This window comes from Dromiciops gliroides, chromosome 4 (assembly GCF_019393635.1).
Source record: "Dromiciops gliroides isolate mDroGli1 chromosome 4, mDroGli1.pri, whole genome shotgun sequence".
Taxonomy (NCBI): Eukaryota; Metazoa; Chordata; class Mammalia; order Microbiotheria; family Microbiotheriidae; genus Dromiciops; species Dromiciops gliroides.
In genome coordinates this window covers 423,532,021-423,552,203 of record NC_057864.1, presented here as the reverse complement: position 1 = coordinate 423,552,203, position 20,183 = coordinate 423,532,021, and the positions used below count along the sequence as shown (strand labels likewise).

Here is a 20,183-nt window from a genome sequence, read left to right as displayed (position 1 = left end):
TCATTGAACAATATTGCTGTTACTGGGTACAACATTCTCCTGATTCTGTTCACGCTACATCAGTTCATGTAAGTCTCTTCAGGTTTTTTCTGAAATCATACTTCTCATTTCTTATAGTACAAAAATATTCCATCACCATCATATACCAAAGCTTGTTTAGCTATTCCCCATTTGGACATTCCTTTGATTTCCAATTCTTAGCCATTGCAAAAAGAACGGCTATAAATATTTTTGTACAAATAGGACCTTTTCTTTTTTTGTATGCCTTTGTGATATTCATGTAGCAGTGCTATTGCTGGAGCAAAGGGTATGTACAGTTTTATAGCCCTTTGGGCATAGCGATTCAAACCATTTTGAAAAAGAATGGGAAATTATATTTATGCCAACTGACTTCCTCAACTGAGTTGTATGGTGAGGTGGAAATAAAACCCTAATTTGTTAATATGGCCAATGCTAAAGAAAAAAATAATCTGTCCTTGAATTATGTTAAACTTGAATTATATTTGGAATTATGCAAAAGTATGACTACTAAAACAATAGCAATACTTTTAATAACTATTATTGAAAAATAATTTATAGTCTTTTCAGTCAACTCAAATGATTAGAATTAGAATAAAAGAAGCTGTCACAACTAATAGAGCAAAAAGAATCCCAAAATATGATTGTTTTACAGCATTTTATAACTTTTATCCAACTGTATTCATATATTTGAAACAGATACAAAGCAAATCCTACCTTAAACTTTATACCTCAGGGTTTATAACTGTAAGATAACAAGTGCAACTGTAATTAAACAGGAAACAACCATCACAAAAATTCTATGCATACCTCCAGAATATTGTTTCTTGATATATCTCATTGGTATTCATTCCTCACTCCAGAAATTTACTTGTGCTTTCAGACTTTGTCCTTATCCAATACATTGCAATATGTTGTGTATCTGACAACATTTTAACATCAAGTCAACAAGCATTGATTAAGTAACTACTATATGCCAAATATTGTGCTAAATTTGGGGCATACAAAGAAAGGTAAAACAAATCATAAAAAGAAAGAAGGAAAAAAATAGACTTGTCTTAAGGAGTTCACAATCTAATGGTGGTGACATAAACAACTGTGTACAAATAAGACATGTTCAGGATAAAATGAAGATAATCAACAGATAGACTGAAATTAAGAGGAATGGTGAAAAGTAGAATATGAAATTTTATTTTAGGATGTGAAGGAAGCCAAGAGATAGAGATGAAGAGGGAATGAATTCTAGGTGTGGGGAACAGCCAGGGGAAATTTATGGTTTCTTGTGGGAAGAACAGCAGAGACCAGTGATGCTTAAATCTTTCCCACCTACTGTATTGCTGTCATGGAAGTAGTAGCTATTTGAACTGAACTATAAGTAACTTAATAATATAAATGGCAAACTACAAGGTGATGGACAGCTCTCAGCTCCCAGAGATAGCTTGAATTCTGACCAACCATTTCATCAAAAACACTTACTTGCTTTTTCTTGGTCCTTCTTGCCCTCTGAACTCTGCACATAAAAGAGACTGAAAAGTATGTTCATGAGGCTGACGTGACATTTACACAAAGGGAACTAGCCAGCATTGTGTTACTCAACCAGACCCATTTGTAAAATAAGTGGGGAGGGCTGTTTGCTGCTTCTGCTGCTGCTGCTACTTGAGGTTAGATGTGACTGTGGCCACTGCCATTTTGGTGTTAACTCTGCTGTTGATATTTATCTCTGATATCCCCTAGTGAATGTCATATATGAGCTACAGATATGGTAATTAGATAGGAACTATTTACTTAAGGCAACAAATACATAATTTCTCTGGCACTAGGAAAAAGAGGACTGAAAGTCAAACACATAATTCTGTAATTTCATAATGATCTTAAATTCTTTTTTTTCTTTTCTTATATCCTCTTAGAAGAAAATTGACGTCAAGACTTCAAGAAAAATTCATTAATGCATAATTGATTGAATGTCTTTCTAACTCAAATGCATAAATACTTGACCTTCCTTTTTAAATTTTTTCCTTATCATAATGGATAAGATAGATAAAGAAATATTTTACCTGTGCTCACATTGTAGGATCACCTGTTCATTATACAGATAAGGAAGGCAATTGACTTGCAAAAGGCCACTGGAAGGAAGAGTCAGAGGATTAGATTTGAATCAGGTCTTTTGACTCCAGAGCTGATACATGCCACTTTAGTGCAATCTAATGAATGATTTTTAAGTACCTACAAAGGGCAAGGCTATCAAATGTACCACCTATGTTAATGCTAGTTTTGTTTGTTTTTTTCCTTAAATTAGACTTGTGATGTCATTGATGTAAACCACTACCACTGAAAGAATTTCCTCTTCCAGTACAGATTGGCAAGTGTTCTGTATGTATCTTGTGGTCTTAGTTACCTGTGTCATTGAAAGGTTATGTCATTTGTTCTGGGTCACACATCCAGGATATGTCAGAGATAGTACTTAAACCAAAGTATTCATGATTTTATGGCAAGCTCTCTATTCACTACATAAATGACAATGCTACCATTTGTCATCTATGTAAAGAATTAATTGTTATTTGAGGTTTTTATGACCCCATCTTTTGGCTAGAATTAAAAAAAACCTCAGTGCACACTGGCCTGGGGCTCTGCAAATGGCACGGTGCTCCACTCACTGGCTGTAGTCATCGCCATGGTGCTAGCACCTCACGTTATCACCACTCACCGACACCTACATGGGCCTGGCAAAATTATAATGTTTGGAAGCCCAGTGAAGGCAGTCATGTGACTGTCACAGTGGCCGGTCAATTGGCTTTTGGCTGTGTGTGGTCAGCCTGGGGTCTGCTGGGAAGAAGGGAGGTTTTTCACCATTCTAGCTTGAAGCTGGAAGGTGACAGGATGCTGTTGTGTGTTCTCAGCTGATTCCTGGGTGGTGGTGTTGTTCAGGTTATATAATTTCCCTTTCCCCATTTTATTTCCTTTCCCTTAATCCTACTGATCCTGTTTATGTTTTTTTAAGTCCATTCTTGTTAAATAAATCCTGCTCTGTTTTGAGGGAGGCTGTCAGTCTCCTTCCTTGCCCCAATATTGCAGTGAGCCACTTAGGTAATACTCCCCAATTAAAAATTGGTCCCTACATCTAGAAAAAGATAAAGAAAGATCATATGTAAGGAGCATGTCATTTTGGTCTTGAATTATTTGGAAGAAATAACCTCGTACAACATAAAAGTAAATTATATATTACAAATATGACTTAGGAAATGAAAACTTTATCAGCACTAAGATAATACTTAAGGCTTAAGTATTGGCTGCTATCTAGGGCCTCCCAAAAAATGGAGATGGAAAGGTATTCAATGCCATGTAAATCAGGTATGGGACAGATATTTATTCCTACACACAAAAGAAATGCAAAAAGAGACAGAGGATGCATAACACACATTGACAAAAAGACTTAAAATAGAATACAAAACTTACCTTATAACTACATTTATACTCTCTTGGAAGATTGATACTTAAATCTCATTAGAATACAAAGTAGTTTTCAGGATCTCTGAATTAGCATTGTTAGATTGGATGTTGTTTTTGCATGGTCCAAACTCCCAGTCCACATTTCCTGGCAAAATGGATCATGTTCAGGTCCATCTTCTTATTGTGGTTATCTTCCACAAAAGGACTACAACAGTTCCCAGAGACTCCTCACCTTGCCATCAGTCAACTGGGACCAAAATGACCAGTATCTGCAAACTTCTTGGCCTAATAAAGTTGCCTCCACCACTTCATTCACCCAAAACCATAAAAGAACCAACACAAAAGAGGCAGTCCACAACTCAGACTCAGATTCACAATACAGAATATGTACTTTGTCTGCCTTATGTTCATGACCACATGGTAGTCAGGGTTGGGGCTAGAGCAAGTCATCCTTTTTGTTCATCACTAATGGGAAGAAGCTCAAAATAATCCACAATTTGTGACTAGAAAAGAAGAGCAGTAAGGATAGGATTACTCTCTATATATCTTTTTGTTTGTTTGTTCGTTTGGTTTGGTTTGGTTCTTTCATGGGGTTAAGAGACTTGCCCAGGGTCACACAGCTAATAAGTGTCGAGTGTCTGAGGTCAGGTTTGAACTCAGGTCCTCCTGAATCCAGGGCCAGTTCTTTCTCCACTGCTCCACCTAGCTGCCCCAAGTCACTCTCTTTTAAATACACATTGAATAATCAGCTCTTGGTGTTCAGCAGCTAAGTCATCTCAAAGTGCCAAGCCCTTTCAGTTTCAGTACCACTAGCTGGATACCACCAGGGTAGCCAGAAAGGTTTTCAAACTCAAGTGACCCAATCATTGAATCATGAACTTACTGGAATCCCTAAAATTTCCTGGGAAGATCCTGGCACTTTTTCCCCAGAAGCCCCAGAAACTCCTCTCCATTAAGAAAAAAAAAAAGATAAATTGCCCTTAGGCCTTAGAGAGATATTGTGGTATAGTGGGCAGAGCCATTGGTCTTGATTTGAAACACTTGGGTTGAAATACTAGCTCCAACTCTTAGTAAACATGAGACCCTGAGACAACTGTTTCTTCCCTCTGAGCTTTAGTTTTCTTCATCTATAAAACTGCCCTTACTGACTTACAAAATTATCAGGAAAATACTTTTGGACAAGTTAAAGTGTTATGAACATTCAAGATACTATTAATTATTCTTTATCTACAAGAGTGTTAAACATTAACATCTTGACTCAGCACTTGTAGAGAGAATAATCACCTTCTAGATAAAGAATTACCTTCTACCAGCAGAAAACAGGCCTTCCCACCTATTTTACATATGGGTCAGGCCAAAATAACACTAACTGTCTGTCCAGGACTCATTCTTATCAATAGACCAGACTGACTATTGCTAAAACAATCCATCAACCAGATTTTATCTAAAAGTATATGGCTTATATACTGCATGTGGCAGGAAAGAAGTAGAGTAGAAAATGCTGCATACATTATTGTTATAGTTGGGATAGCAGAAGGGAAGACCCTGAGATTTTTTCCTAGAGCAAATAAAATTACACATTACTACATGGTCTGTGATAGAATCCCATGAGGTTTCCAAATGCTATGCATGAAATAATCATTTCAACGTATTTGACATTAAGTGGCTTAGCTAGTATGCAATGTTTTATTTTATGAAGATGTCATACCATTTAAAATAATTATATTTGGGGCAATGTCAAACAATTTTATTGGTGATTAAAATGCTGAAATATTTCATGCAACAAATTGTTCACATCAGCAACATTTTTAGCCCAAATCTAGACTTTAAGTGTTGAAGAATTTGGGGGGGGGGGGAAATTAAATATTTACAGTGCTGTCATCTGTAACTTTTCATGCAATTCCATTTAATGAGGGCATTTAAAATATCCTTACAGATGTTAAGATTGTAGGTAAATATAATAAATGAATCTGCTAAACCATTGCTATATATGGGTTTTAAAATAAATGCTCATGTAAATGGCATTTTTAAAATTCACTTTTATAATTAAAATATTATTACATGAAAGACATGGAGAATTTTTAATTACATAAGTGGTATTTTGCAAAATTATATTTAGGTGAACCCTTTTAAAAGTTATTCATTTTCAATCTCATTCATTTTGTTCAGTTCATTTAGTCTCATTTAAATAAGCATGTAGTTGATTAACATGTCTTTCCATTGTATGACCCATTGCATTAACTGCTAACCGAGGGAGGAACCAGCCAATGGCTAATCCAAAAATCATTTTAGTACAAGCAGAAATTCACTCAGGGCCACTCATACCCTTACTTAGTAGCTTCTGAATTTCTCTGTTTTTTCCCTGCAGTTTTTGGACCATAGAAATGCCTAGAGGTATTCAGAATTATCTAGAAGCACCACATTATTTTTAAATAGTCTCACAATGTGAAAATATAAAATTACCTTGGATTAAAACTAAGAAAATTCAACAATACACCCATTAGGAAGTGCATGGGTAATGATCAAGTATTGACATTTTTATATCAAGTCTTAATGAGTGGGGGCAGCTAGGTGGCACAGTGGATAAAGCACCGGGCCTGGATTCAGGAGGACCTGAGTTCATATCCGACCTCAGACACTTGACCGTTACTAGCTGTTTGAACTTGGGCAAGTCACATAAGTTATTGCCCGGCCCCCCACCCAAAAAAAGACATAATGAAGGCAACTGACCTAGATACTAATTGGATTGTGCCTTGTTTATTCATAATTATCAGATCATAAATTTATAGTTGGAAGGACTGAGAGGTCATAGAATCTAATTTTGCACCCCCCTTTTCCCACTTCTCTCCCCCATCATTTTGCTATTGAGCAAACCAATCAGGAGACGGTAATTAAATGGCTTGCCCAGTACTACATGGATAGTATTAGATGTGGATTTGGGGGGGGGCAATGAGGGTTAAGTGACTTACCCAGGGTCACACAGCTAGTAAGTGTCAAGTATCTGAGGTCAGATTTGAACTCAGGTCCTCCTGAATCCAGGGCCAGTGCTTTATCCACTGTGCTACCTAGCTGCCCCCTAGATATGGATTTTGAACGTAGGTCCCCTAAATCAAAATCAAGTAATCGTATCATTAGATCACCTAATTCAGTCCCTCTGATTTACAGAGATGGAAGCAGAAGTCCAGAGAATTGAAGTTTTCTGCAAAGCCACATGGTTTCTGACAGAGAAAAGACTGAAATACAGATCTTCAAGTGACTAAGTCATCACATGATGCTGATCTCAACTATTCAAGCCAAGGCAGAGTAGTTTTTAATATTCTATAGCTAACTAGCTATTTGGATTTTAGAAGTGAACAGATAATTAAACAGATAGTATCTTGAAAGGGGACTTGAATTTCTGGACCAATGATTAATGCATAGATAATGAAATCTTTTATGGGAATAGACTATAGCTAAAGAGATTCAGTAAAAGTATATTTATCTCATATCTTTCAAATCTAGAGACAACTAAATGGCATAGTGAAGAGAGGCCCAGATGTGAAGTCAAGAGTACTTGAATTCAAATCTGGCCTCAAACACTAACTAGCCAATATCTCTCTGACAAATCACTTAACCCCCATCTACCTCAGTTTTCTCATATGTAAAATGGGGATAATAATAAGCCCCTACATTCCAGGGTTGTTGTGATGATAAAATAACATTTATAAAGTACAGGATACATAGTAGACACTTAATAAATGCCTATTTTTAAAATCTAATAAGTACTACCTTACATTAAAAATGAAGTAAGAGGGAGAAGCTAGGTGTAGCAGTGCATAAAGCACTGACCCTGAATTTAAGAGGACCTGAGTTGAAATCCAGCCTCAGACACTTGACTTACTAGCTGCGTGACCCTGGGCAAGTCAATTAACCCTCATTGCCCTACAAAAGAAAACAAAACAAAACAAAAACAAAAATGAAGACATAGAAAATGACTCACATATGCCAGCTAAGCTAAACAAGACAGAGAGTAGCAAGTACAAAATTTAGCAAGATTATCAGAATGAAACCGTATTTGACAGGAAAAAAATATTTAAAATCAATCAGGTTCAAGTAAAACTAACTCCCTGAAGAGCTAAATAATAATCCCTGATTAATAATCAGCTCTCCCACAACCACTCTCATAAAAAAGCACCTAAAAATCTTACTAGACTAAGTTATAATGAAGAAATCCAATGAAAAACCATAGAAGATACCTTCTTTCATCCCATAATTGTGCAGAAAGTCAGCCAAAAGACCATTGGAAATAATAAAGGAAGCTACCAGCAAACCCAATTCCATCTCAAACAAGTCAGCAGCTTTCCAGTGTGATTAGTCTCACATGTACCTTCAGGGCTCTGTATCTAGAAGAGCACAGGACTCCCCTAGAAAACCTCATGTAGGTGAAAACTCATATCTACAACTCTGAAGGCTAACAGATGTGCCAAAAACCATTGCTGTCATGCCTGTACTCAGGTAGAAACAGCCTAGGACTCTGAAATGCCTAGCACTCTATCCTGAGATGATAAAGAGGGCCATGAAAATCCAGCAATTTAAAGCTCAAAGATCCAGGGGATTCTAACCCTAGGAGACAGATACCAGAGCAGGAACCAGGCTGAACCAGGTCAACACCAAAAAGGGACCACCACCCCACCCAAAAGTGCAGCAAAGGACAGAGCCCCATTCTAGGAATTATGTCTGAAAAAAATGAGTAAACCAAAGAAATACTGATCAATATCACATATGTGCTTATTATATATAAATATATATATGGTATGTGTATACACACACACACACACACACAGAGTATAACTTCCAGATATGTCCTAAAATCCAACCTAGAAGGAAACAATGAAACCATAACAACTGCTGAGGCTCAAAGAAATACATGCATTTTCTACAAGGACTATGTATACCCAAAAGAAATGAAACAAGAGGTAAAAATTAACTAAAAGTTCTAGGGAAAAGATTTAGAAGAATAAATACCTTAGGACAGAAAATGGTAAATCTTACCCAAGTAATGGATTCCCTGAAAATTAAACTAGACCAAATAGAATGCAGTGATACTACAAAATAGCAAGGAATGTTAAAACAAAATCAAAAGTTTGGGCAAAAAATGGAGGAAAATGTAAGATTGCCAAACTGAAAATAACTAACCTGAAAAATAGATGGAGAAGTCATTTAAGACTCATAGGAATCCTTTAAAATCACATTGAAAGAAAAAGCCTGGTCTCTGTATTTAAGTATCTTTTATTGACTCATTACATGTCTAAGTATTTAATTCTAATCTATTTCTTGAGCTAGCCTATCAACAACTCCCTGTTTTAGGACATTTCAAACTGGATGTACCATAGATGTCACAAACTTATTAATTCCAAAACTGAACTTGAATTTCTTCCCAAACCTAACCCTCTTCTTACCTTCCCTATTTCTGTGAGGGCACCACCATCATTCCAGCTACCCAGGTTTGCAACCTCAGTCATCCTTGACACCTTACTTCCACTCATGTCATATACCCAGTTGCAATGTTGCTATTCCTACCTGCACAATACCTGTCACATCTATTCCTTTCTCTTCACCACTTTAGTTCAGATTTTCATCACTTTACATTAGATTAGCCTCTTAATTAGGCTACTGGTATCCAATCTCTCCTCACTTAGTGGATAGAGAGCAGACCTCAAAGTCAAAAAGACATAGGTGCAAGCCATATCTCTGTCACATATTGGTCATATGATTCTGGGCAAGTCATTTAAGTCATCAGTGCCAGACAACACTCTAATATTATAAGATGCTGAGAAGTTGCTGTCCTGAAGTTGGAATTTTGTCACACAGGAGTTCAAAGAAAGAAAAGGAAGGCAAGTAAAGAGGAAGGAAGCAAACAAGTATTCATTGAATCCTATGTGCCCAGCGCTGCATTAAGTTCTGGGGAAAGAAATAAAAGCAAAGAGAAAGATAGCCCGTTCCCTCAAAGAACTTACATTCTAATGAAGGAAGACCACACACACACACACACACACACACACATACACAGAATTAAAAAATAGTGTAGTTAGGTAGAACTGTGGATAGAATACCTGGCCTGGAGTCAGGAAGACTCATCTTCCTGAGTTCAATTCTGGCATAAGATGCTTACAAACTGTGTGACCTTGGGCAAGTCACTTAACCCTGTTTGTCTCAGTTTCCTTACCTGTAAAATGAGAGAAGGAAATGGCAAACCACTCTAGCATGTCTGCCAAGAAAACACAAAATTGGGTCACAATGAGTTGAATATAACTGAATAACAACAACAGAAATGTAGGAAAATGAGGGAAGAAATAGGAGGATGAAAGGACCCAGAATGGGGACATTATTTCAAAGTTCAGAAAGTCAGGAATAGGGAATGAGAGAGGAATAGAATTAGGTTAACCTATGATCCTTCACAAAATGGAGGCTCTCGTAGGCACTTACCAATGGGAGAAGTGGGGCAGGGCTTGCAGAGGAATATTGTATGGTGGGCAGGTCACGGGAATGGTAGGATGTTCTAGGGTAAATACCCAGATGCAGAGAGAAGTACCAGGATGAGATAGCAGTAGAGACAAGATTGAACACTTCAAAAAGTCAGGAAAGAGAAATGAAATCCCAGATTTAGTCCCTATTTTAATTTATACATACAGCACATACACACCCAACCCACATACATGCACACACATACACACACATATACTTGGATGGGTACCATCTATTTTTAAATTTTATTTTGGGTTTTATTTTAATTTGTTTTGGGTTTTTGTTGTTTGCATTTAAGAAGTATATACCTAAACATTCTAAATATAAAAGTTCCTATACTATTTTAAAAGACCACCATCATAATTAGCAGGCATATTCTTATATTTTAGCAAAATTTTTCTAATTTCTTATCATCTTTTCCTTGTTGTATCAAGGCAGTTATCACTGACAGCTATTTGATTATTATCCACTTTATTGGTTAGTCAAAGCAAACTGAACCCCAATTTTACTTCTCCTTTTCATATGTTTGTTATGCTCTTGGGGTCATTCGATACTACTTTCTGTCCCCTTCCATGTCTATCAAAGATACCATCGACTGGTGAGTTTCCTAAGCTAAAAAAAATAACAAAAAAAAAAAAAAACTTGGAGACTCTTCCAATTTCAATGGCTACAATCATCCTAACTCAGCTCCATATACTCTCATAACTGAACTACTGAAATGGACTCTTAATAGGTCTTCCTGTCAATCTAGGCTTCCTCCCATAATCTAGTGAAATGTCACCAGATTAATGTTTCTTCTCCAAATTAAACATTTCCACTTCCTTTACACAATCCCGGTATCAGCCTGGATGATTTATATTTTTGTATCTCCCTCCCCCCATGCGTGCACACACACACACACACACCTAGTGTGATATGCATAAAATGCACATAGGTATAAAATAAATAGCTGTTGATTGGAATTTGTTTTTTTTGCTCGTTCACGGACATTTGACAGCCTACCTATTTGATTTATCTGAAGTTTTAGTTTGTCTTTTTTTTTACTCTGAATCCCAGAAACTCCTGGGAAAGAAACCAAACTTGAATCTCTGAAAATATCTAGTATTCATCAAGGTACTGACTACCTCACAGGATCCATAGGAACGTTAGATAGTGAAGTGTTGCTATTCAATCTACTACTGAATTATTTCACCCTCATCAAGACCCCTACCTCCAAGTAAAGCTGTTTAGCTCAGATACCAGCTTCAGAAGAGCCCTTTTCCTTTGAAGTGGTAGGAGGTTTGCCGTGCCCAACTTCAGCTGTGATATTCTATAAAAAAAAAGTCTGAGTGATCATGAGAAATAAATAGGCAGGATTGAATACCCCAAATTATACACTGAGATCATGTGTGCATGACTATGATGCATGGAGAATGCTGGAATATGGTTTGCCTTGAAAAGGAGGAAAGGGCTGTCCCAACAGTAAAAAGACAGCCACTTATATGAAATGATTGGAAAGCATAAAACAACATTCCGGAGATTGCGGGCTTTTGATTGAAGAGATATGAATGGTTGAATAAATTAGAGTCATCTCCTAAGAATGTGTGAGAGCCCTTATGTCACTGTCAGAAATGGATGAATCAGAGGGGTTCTGACAGTGAAGTGTCGTGTAGTTTGTGCTTTTGATGGGAGGAAAAGAAAAGTTTAGGCAAATAGGGTCCACAACAATTTTGGCAGTCTCATGAATGTCTCTTTGGCTTCTGAACAGAGAAGAGTTTATTTTCAGTCCTTGTCAAAGTAATTCGGGGCGGGGGGGGGTGGTGGAGGAAAGGAGACAGAGCTATAAGTGGCAGTCCTTGAATCTTGACTAATGTTTCATGCCACATGACTGATACTTGAAGCAGCTGATGTGGGTGATGAAATTCTTCCTATATCTGTACTTTCTCTCTGGCCGAAAGAAGCTTCTAACTCATGAAAAGACATCTACAAGACATCTTCTAGACATACCATTGTTATGCTGCTAAATGAAATAAATTAGTCTGTGATGTATTCTCACAGGCCATGTTTCTATTGTTTTAGCTAAAATAATGTTTCAAAGGCAAGGTAAGTTATTAAAATGTATTCTCACATCAACTGTTTATGAAACAGTCTAAAAGAATGAACACATTATTAATAGATGGCTTTGGCAAGGAAAACAATTGGTCCAGACAACTAGGTGATCCAATTCAGAAGAAACTAAATTTACTGCACATAACATCCTTAGATATCTTTGCTAGACATCTCGTCACCATGCTGTCTACAGCCTAGCCTTCATCCTCATCTTTGCCCACACTCCCCCAACTCGTATACACTCTTGGATTCCACCCAACTCTGGTAATTAAGATTGACTTTATCTTGCTGGCAGTTTCACAACCAACTCCACAACAAGCCACCTGAACAACCCCACTCCTGTGCCTCTTGTTCCCTATTATGTGTTGATTTTCATCTTATTAGAGAAAATAGGGGGCAGCTAGGTGGCACAGGGGATAAAGCACCAGCTCTGGATTCAGGAGGACCTGAGTTCAAGTCCAGCCTCAAACACTTGACACTTACTAGCTGTGTGACTCTGGGCAAGTCACTTAACCCTAATTGCCCCCCCCCAAAAAAAAGGTAGAGAAAATAAGGTCTTGGGAGAAGGAAATTATATTTGCATCCCTAGTGCTTAACACAATGCTTGGCTCATAGTAAATAATAAATGATTTGTCTATCTATCTATCTCAATTTATTTATCCATCTTTTGTTATAGAAAGATTAATAGAGAATGTGAACTTTATTAGGGAAGAGACAGTTTTTTATTTTCTGTTTGCTTTTCTTTTTTGTCTTTCTTTCCATCCCCAGCACTTAGTACAGTGCCTTGTGCAAAATCAGTGCTTAATAATGCTTATTGATTGACTGACTGATACATGCTATTGAGCTAACCTTAGAGTCAGGATGCTAAAGGTTCAAGTCCTGCCTCTGACAGATAATGATTATATCAACATGGGTAAGTCAGGCAGCAAGATGACACAGTGGATAAAGCACTAAGCTTGGATTCATGAAGATCAGAGTTCAAATCCAGTCTTGGCTTTGTGACCCTGGGCAAGTCACTCAATTGTTGTCTTCCTCGCTTTCCAAAACTGTAAAAATGGGAAGAACACCTACCTTCTAGGGTTGTTGTCGGATGACATAATATTTTTAAAGTACTGAGTTGGGGCAGCTAGGTGGCGCAGTGCATAGAGCACTGGCCCTGGAGTCAGGAGTACCTGAGTTCAAATCCAGCCTCAGATGATTGACACTTACTAGCTGTGTGACCCTGGGCAAGTCACTTAACCCCAATTGCCTCACCAAAAAAAAAAAAAAAGTACTGAGTTTAGTACCTGCTACATAATACATGCTCACTAAATGTTTGTACCCCTCCTGTCCTAAGTCAATTAAGAATCCTCTAAGAATAGTTCATGTGAGACTTTCAGTCTATGACTTACATACATGGATGGAATAACAGGTCAAAATTTTCACACCCCTGGCAAAAAAAGGGGAAAAATATGCGTGTCATATTTAGTTTGGCTTCTAGAAGTGTATTATTTCTTTGGAAGTATGTGGCCTCTCTCTGAGGATCTTATACACATTTAATTTAATTAATCTCTCTGGGATGAACCATCCAGGTGACAAGACAGCAATGCTCTATATTATTAAGAAAGATGCTTTTAAGAAACATGTAGGTATCAAGGAGACCAAAGATGTCTCTTCTCAAAGATGTGATTCATCATTTTTTCTTGGTAACTTGAGGATTTGGAACTTGAATCAAATTTTTCAAATGACAGATTCTGTAATATAATTTTAAGAAAATTAATGAGGCCCATCCTTGATTGGATATTTTAACCAGCTTCAGAATTAGATTACGGGACTAATTTAAGGATTGTGTGAATGACAGCCTCTTACACCATGAGCTATCAAAAAGCATGCAACCATAAGAGTGAAGCACAGTCAATTTGGCTAGAATAGGGCAAGGTCTAATTTATCCTCATGTCCATATTACCAGATGGCTTTCATTTATAATAGCTCAGAGGACCAGCCTCAGGAAATCTGGGGTCATATGCTGACTAACTAAAAGATAGAAATAAAAAATTAGAATGTTTTCTCTTTGTACTCATTCATATCCTATTAATTATACTCCCATAATACAGAGAAGTCTTGCTGAAGCCTGAGTAATGACCATACTCAAATAAAGAACAGTCTCTCAAAAGTTTTAAGCAAGAAGGGTTTTTATTATAATCCATTGATAGTGTTTTCTGTGTAAGGACCAGCCCAAGTATACATAGACTCATCACCAGCACACTGAATACTAGCTAATTAGTTCTTTGGTCACAGTAACTCATGAAGCAGATGAAAATACATGTTGACTCTTCATCTTGTTTAAACAACTTCTATTTCTATAGTGACAGTGGCAGAGTTGTTAGGAAAGGAATCAAAGGGTCAAAGTTCACACTGTGTTTTGACCATCACCAAACAATAATTTAAAGGTTGAAATTTGAAATGTAAAATCTTTATCTATCCACCAATAAGTTGATCAGCTACTGAAGAAACAACTCTATATTTACATTCTCACTATGAATTGGATTCAAAGAGTAGTCATTAAGGTCTCAATTTCATCTTGGACAGGAGTATCTAGGAGAGTACTCCTAGAATATGTCATTGGTCTTCTGGTGTTCAAGGGGTTCAATATTTTGTTTTATAAATAACTTAGATGAAAGTATGTAATGCAAGCTTGAAAAATTTATGAATTATATGAATACACATAAATAGTCATTCAAACAATCAAAGAATATTTAATAAGAACCTATGGTATTCCAGATAAGAAGAAAGAAAAAAATCCTATTCCAAAGCACTTAGATTCTAATGGGGGAGACAACAAATGCATGTATAGATATAGTACATATATTAGGTAATATTTATATAATGGTCTGCAAAACAATTTGCACATATTATCTCATTTGATCCTCACAACAACCTGTGAGTTAGATGTTATTATTATTCTCATTTTTCAGATGAGGAAGCTGAATCAATATGAGAGGTGACTTGTTTGGAGTTACACGGCTAATAAATGTCTGAAACAGAATTCAAATTCAGGAGGTCTCCCTGACCCTGAGTTCAGAACTCTAGTGGTATTTAACTGCCACTAGAATACTGAGCGTTAGAATAAGAATCCAAAAAGTTCTCAACAAGTTCAAAGTTTGGACTAAATCTAATAAGATGAAATTTAATTAAAAGAGAAAGATCTTTAATCAGGTTCCAAAAATCAACGTTTAAGGCCTCATCCAGAGGCATAGCTAAGCTCCAAGCTGAACAAAGGAAGTCAAGCCATTTATGAAATATCATATTCCATTCTGAACACCACGTTTTAGGATGGTCATTCACATGCTAGAGGAGTAAATTCAATAGAAAATAGCCAGGATGTGGAGGAGACTAGAGGAGGCTGGAGACCAGGACAAGGGAGCCTAAATTTAAGAAGTTTAGCATGGAAAAAATGAAGATGTAGGGGATACATGATAGCTGTTTTCATTTATTGAAAGGGAAGTATTATATCATAAAATCTGTCAAAAAGTAGAATGTGATACCTTAGTAGGAAGCAAGGCAACCCTTACTTGATGTGTTTAAGAAACTTGGGGGGCAGCTAGATGGTGCAGTGGATAGAGCACTGGCCCTGGAGTCAGGAGAACCTGAGTTCAAATCCAGCCTCAGACACTTAACACTTACTGGCTGTGTAACCCTGGGCAAGTCACTTAACCCCAATTACCTCACACACACAAAAAAGAAAAGAAACTTGAAGATGTTATATAGGAGATCAATTGGATAAGTTGACATCTAAGATAGTTTCCACTTTGAAATACTATGATTCTGAGTGGTGGCTAAATTAATAGATATTTCACCTGTATTTTCTCAGAGAACTGAATAAAGCAAGGAAGTAATAGATTCCATTCCATTTCATGGGTCAGCTTGCCTTGCAAAGCTCCTGCACACAGGCCAGATGATCACCATGAAAATACTGGAAAGTGCATGAGTATTTTTTTTTGCATGAGTGGACTCTCTGAGCTATGTCAATATACACATCAGTATTTATTAGATTTAATATAAATGTTTAAATAACACTCAAAATAACGAATTTGGAAAGGTTGCCCAGATCCAACACAATGAATAAAGAAGAAATCCATCCTGAATGGGACATGCTCAGGGAATTGTTTTTAAGATATCTCAAGAGGAGAAATTTTCTGAAAGAAACAAATATAGTATAATTACAAAAAATAAAATAAAACCAAGAAGGCATCAGTAACCACTTACCCATGTCCTGCTCTCTCTTATCTATAAAATCTTTATAACACCATGTCAAAGGAATCTTATTGAAATATAAGATCATTATCCCCAATGAATAAGTAATCAAAGGATAAGAAAAGCAGAATAATTATTTAAAAAATAATTATAAATTATTAGCAACAATATGAAAAAAGCATTCTAAATCCCTAACAAGAGAAATGCAAGCCAAACTAATCTAAGGTTTTACCTCTGATCCAATATTTGGCAAAGTGACAAAAGAAGGAAATAGTCGATGTTGAACTGGCTAGACTTGAAGACAGGGACACTAATTCATTGCTGGAAAAGGAACTGTGATTCAGTGCAAAAATTTTCAAGGGAATTTATTTTAAAGAAATTATAAGCAAAAATGACTCTATCATATATAAACATAAACTCTTAAGTGTAATTCTTGAAATTTTAAAGAACAATGTAGCAGCTCATTCAAACAAGCAAATGCCCAATCTTGAAAACTAACATGGGGAGAAACAGTCAGGGTATTTTAATGTGATTTAAATTTCTCAAATTTGGTTACAATAATCATATTCAGTAATTATCTTCAATAATCCTAAAAATCAAAAAAGAACAAAAGGTTTAATATTTCAAAATAGCAAGATCTTCCTGAATTCTGAGCTATTTTATACTATAAAATTCTATTTGTTGACCCTTTAAAAATTAGAATTTTATAGAACAAAAATGGAAAATATTGGATGTTGGAGGGAATGTGGCAAAGCTGGGATGCTAATCCACTGTTGGTGGAGTTGTCAAAAGATCCAACCATTCTTGAAAGCAATTTGGAACTATGCCCAAGGGGCTATAGAACTGTGGATACCCTTTCAGCAATATCACTGATATATTTATATCCCAAAGACATCCACAAAAAGAGAAAAAGACCTATCTATACAAAAAATATTTATAGTAGCTTATTTTTGTGGTGGCTAAGAATTGGAAATCAAAGGAATACCCATCAATTGGGGTATGGCTAAACAAGCTGTGGTATATTATTATGATGAAATGTTATTGTGCTAGAAGAAATTACAAGTAGGATGATTTCAGAAGGGCCTGGAAAGACTTGTATGAACTGATGTATAGTGAAGTGACCAGAACCAAGAGAACATTGTACAGACAGCAATACTGTTTGATGAAGAACTGTGAATGACTTAACTATTCTCAATAATTCAATGATCCAAGACAATCCCAAAAGACCACAGATGAAACATACTATCCATCTCCAAAGAAAGAACTGATATTGATAATACAGACTGAAGCATGGTATTTTTCACTTTCATTTTTCTTTTATTTAAGTTTTCTTGTACAAAATGACTAATATGGTAATGTTTTGTTTTATTTTGTTTTACTTTTTTTTCAGGGCAATGGGGGTTAAGTGACTTGCCCAGGGTCACACAGCTAGTAAGTGTCAAGGGTCTGAGTCCGGATTTGAACTCAGGTCCTCCTGAATCCAGAGCCAGTGTTTTATTCACTGCACCACCTAGCTGTCCCCAGCCACCTAGCTGCCCCCGGTAATGTTTTACATAATCACGTGTATAACCCATTTCTGATTGCTTACCATCTCAGGGAAAGGGGAGAGGAAGGAGAGGAGGGATAAAAATTGGAACTCAAAACTATAAATAAAAAGGTTTATTACAAGAAAAAAAGAAAATGAGATTTGCATTAGAAAGCGTTTAGCTGCTTCATTATGGATGCAAAAAATAGCTATTAAGTCTAAATCAATGTTAGATACTAAATCTAAATCACTTTATATATAGTTTTAAATATATAAATGTATTTCCCATGAACACTTCAGTAAGCCAACTACCTGGATTATAATGAAAATTTGATCAATGATAACCAATTTTGAATTATATTTTATAAAAGTGATTAGATTTTAATCTATACCTTTTTACCCATAGATCCTACTTCTGGGCATATACCCCAAAGAGGTTGATGGTGGAAAGAAGGGTCCTATAAATACCAAAATATTCTTAGCAAAAATTTTTGATGTAGCAAAAAATTAGAAACAAATGCTCATTGATTAAAGAATGGCTGTACAAATTGTAATACATAAATATTATGTAATTTTGTTGCACAGTATGAAATGACAATTATAAAGAACACTGATAATATCAGTTGTTGTCCTTTATGCTCAAAGAGGACCAACATGACATCACTATGTCAGTTTCAAGATACAGTGACTATGACTGATCAGATCAATACAAGCTCACAAGGCTCTTCCACAGGACAGGTACAAATAGTCCTTATGAACATTTGGAATGGAGATATCTCTAAATTTGCATTTTTCACTTTTTTTGAGTTACTGCAATTCTACTTTGCTCTTAGAGCATAGAATCTTCTTTCATGCAAGAACACCATTCTGAGTAGTCCTGTGCCAGTGTCTCCCATGTGTCCCAATTGATTCCAGAGTTCTTCAGAGAGGTCTTAAGTATGTCCTTGAATCATTTCTTCTGACTTTCTTTGAGCATTTGCCTTGTCTGAGTTCTTTGTAAAATAGTCTGTTAGGCAAATGTTTATTTGGTATTCAAATAACATGGCCAGTCCATTGTAATTATACCTTCTCCAGTAGAGTTTGAATATTATCACTTCATCTTGAGAGAGGATCTCAGTGTCTTTTACCTTATCTTGCTATGTGGTCTTCATAATCTTCTTAAGATAATTCAAATGGAATTGACATGGCACGGGTATACTCTCCAGGTTTCACAGGCAAACAACAATGAGGTCAGCCCAATGGCTCTGTAGACCTTCAATTTGGTTGGTAGTCTAATATCTCTTCTGTCCCACACTTTTCTTCAAAGCCTCACAAACACTGAGCTAGCTCTGACAATGTATGTGTGTGTAAACCTCATCATTTATGTGTATATCCCTGGAAAGCATACTGCAAAGGTAAGTGAACTGATCTGCAGCATTCAGAATTTCTCCATCTGCTATAACTGGTGGTTCTACATGTGGACAGTGTAGTGCTGGCTGATGGAGAACCTGTTTTCTTGGTGTTGTGAAGCCAAAATTAATACACAAGTGGCAGAAAATTAATCCATACTCTGTTGCATCTCAGTTTTAGAGGCTATGTTGAGGGCACAATCATCTGTGAACAAAAAGTCATACACAAACTCTCCCTCTACTTTAATCTTGGCTTATAAACGTTTTCAAATTAAATAATTTACTGTCAGTTAAGTAGCTGACCTTGATGCCATTTTCATCCTTGTTGAAGGCATCTGATAACATCACTAAAACATCATGCAAAAAAGATGGGAGGAAGAACACCACTCTGCTTCACTCCACTGGTGACTGGGAAAATGTGTGAGCATTGTCCATTATCCAGAATCTGTGCAAGCATGTCATCATGGAACTGACAAACAATACTAATTAACATTTTCAAGAAACCAAATTTTTCCATAATCTTCCACAAAGCCCTCATGACTGCACGTATTAAAAACCTTGATCAAATTGACAAACTGTGTACAGAACTCTGTTATGCTTCTGGCATTTCTCCTGGAGTCATCAGGAAGCAAACAGCATGTCAAACCATTCCCCAGCCCTTTATGAAGCCACACTGGTTCTCAAGTAGATAACCATCTTTCAGGTGAAGGATCAGTCTATTAAGGAGGAGTCTGGCAAGATCTTGCCAGTAATGACTAAGAGAGAGAGAACACACACACACACACACACACACACACACACACACACACACGCACACACGCACGCACTCACACACACACACATGCACACGCACACACACACTCCCTCCATGATTGTCACAGGATGACCTATTTCCTTTTCCTCTATAGAAATGAATAATGCAGGAAAGTTTGAACTCTTCAGGTATAACTTCCTCTTGCCATATAACCCAGAAGATTTCA

General features: G+C 36.6%; 1 protein-coding gene across 5 annotated transcripts in view; it reads left to right on the top strand.

The window, feature by feature from the left end:
* The window catches only part of PLPPR5 (phospholipid phosphatase related 5), a 181,335-nt gene that overhangs the window by 141,202 nt on the left and 19,950 nt on the right, over positions 1 to 20,183 (top strand). For 2 of the 5 annotated variants that reach the window (XM_043962810.1, XM_043962811.1), the window contains exon 7: positions 6,631 to 6,740. The exons of 1 other annotated variant lie outside the window; for it this stretch is intronic. In XM_043962810.1, the coding sequence (XP_043818745.1) occupies positions 6,631 to 6,687 (57 nt within the window). In that variant the 3' untranslated portion in view covers positions 6,688 to 6,740. Of the gene's footprint in view, positions 1 to 2,314; positions 2,366 to 6,630; positions 6,741 to 20,183 lie in introns of those variants that run through there. 2 more of the 5 variants (XM_043962807.1, XM_043962808.1) reach the window with 2 other exon arrangements.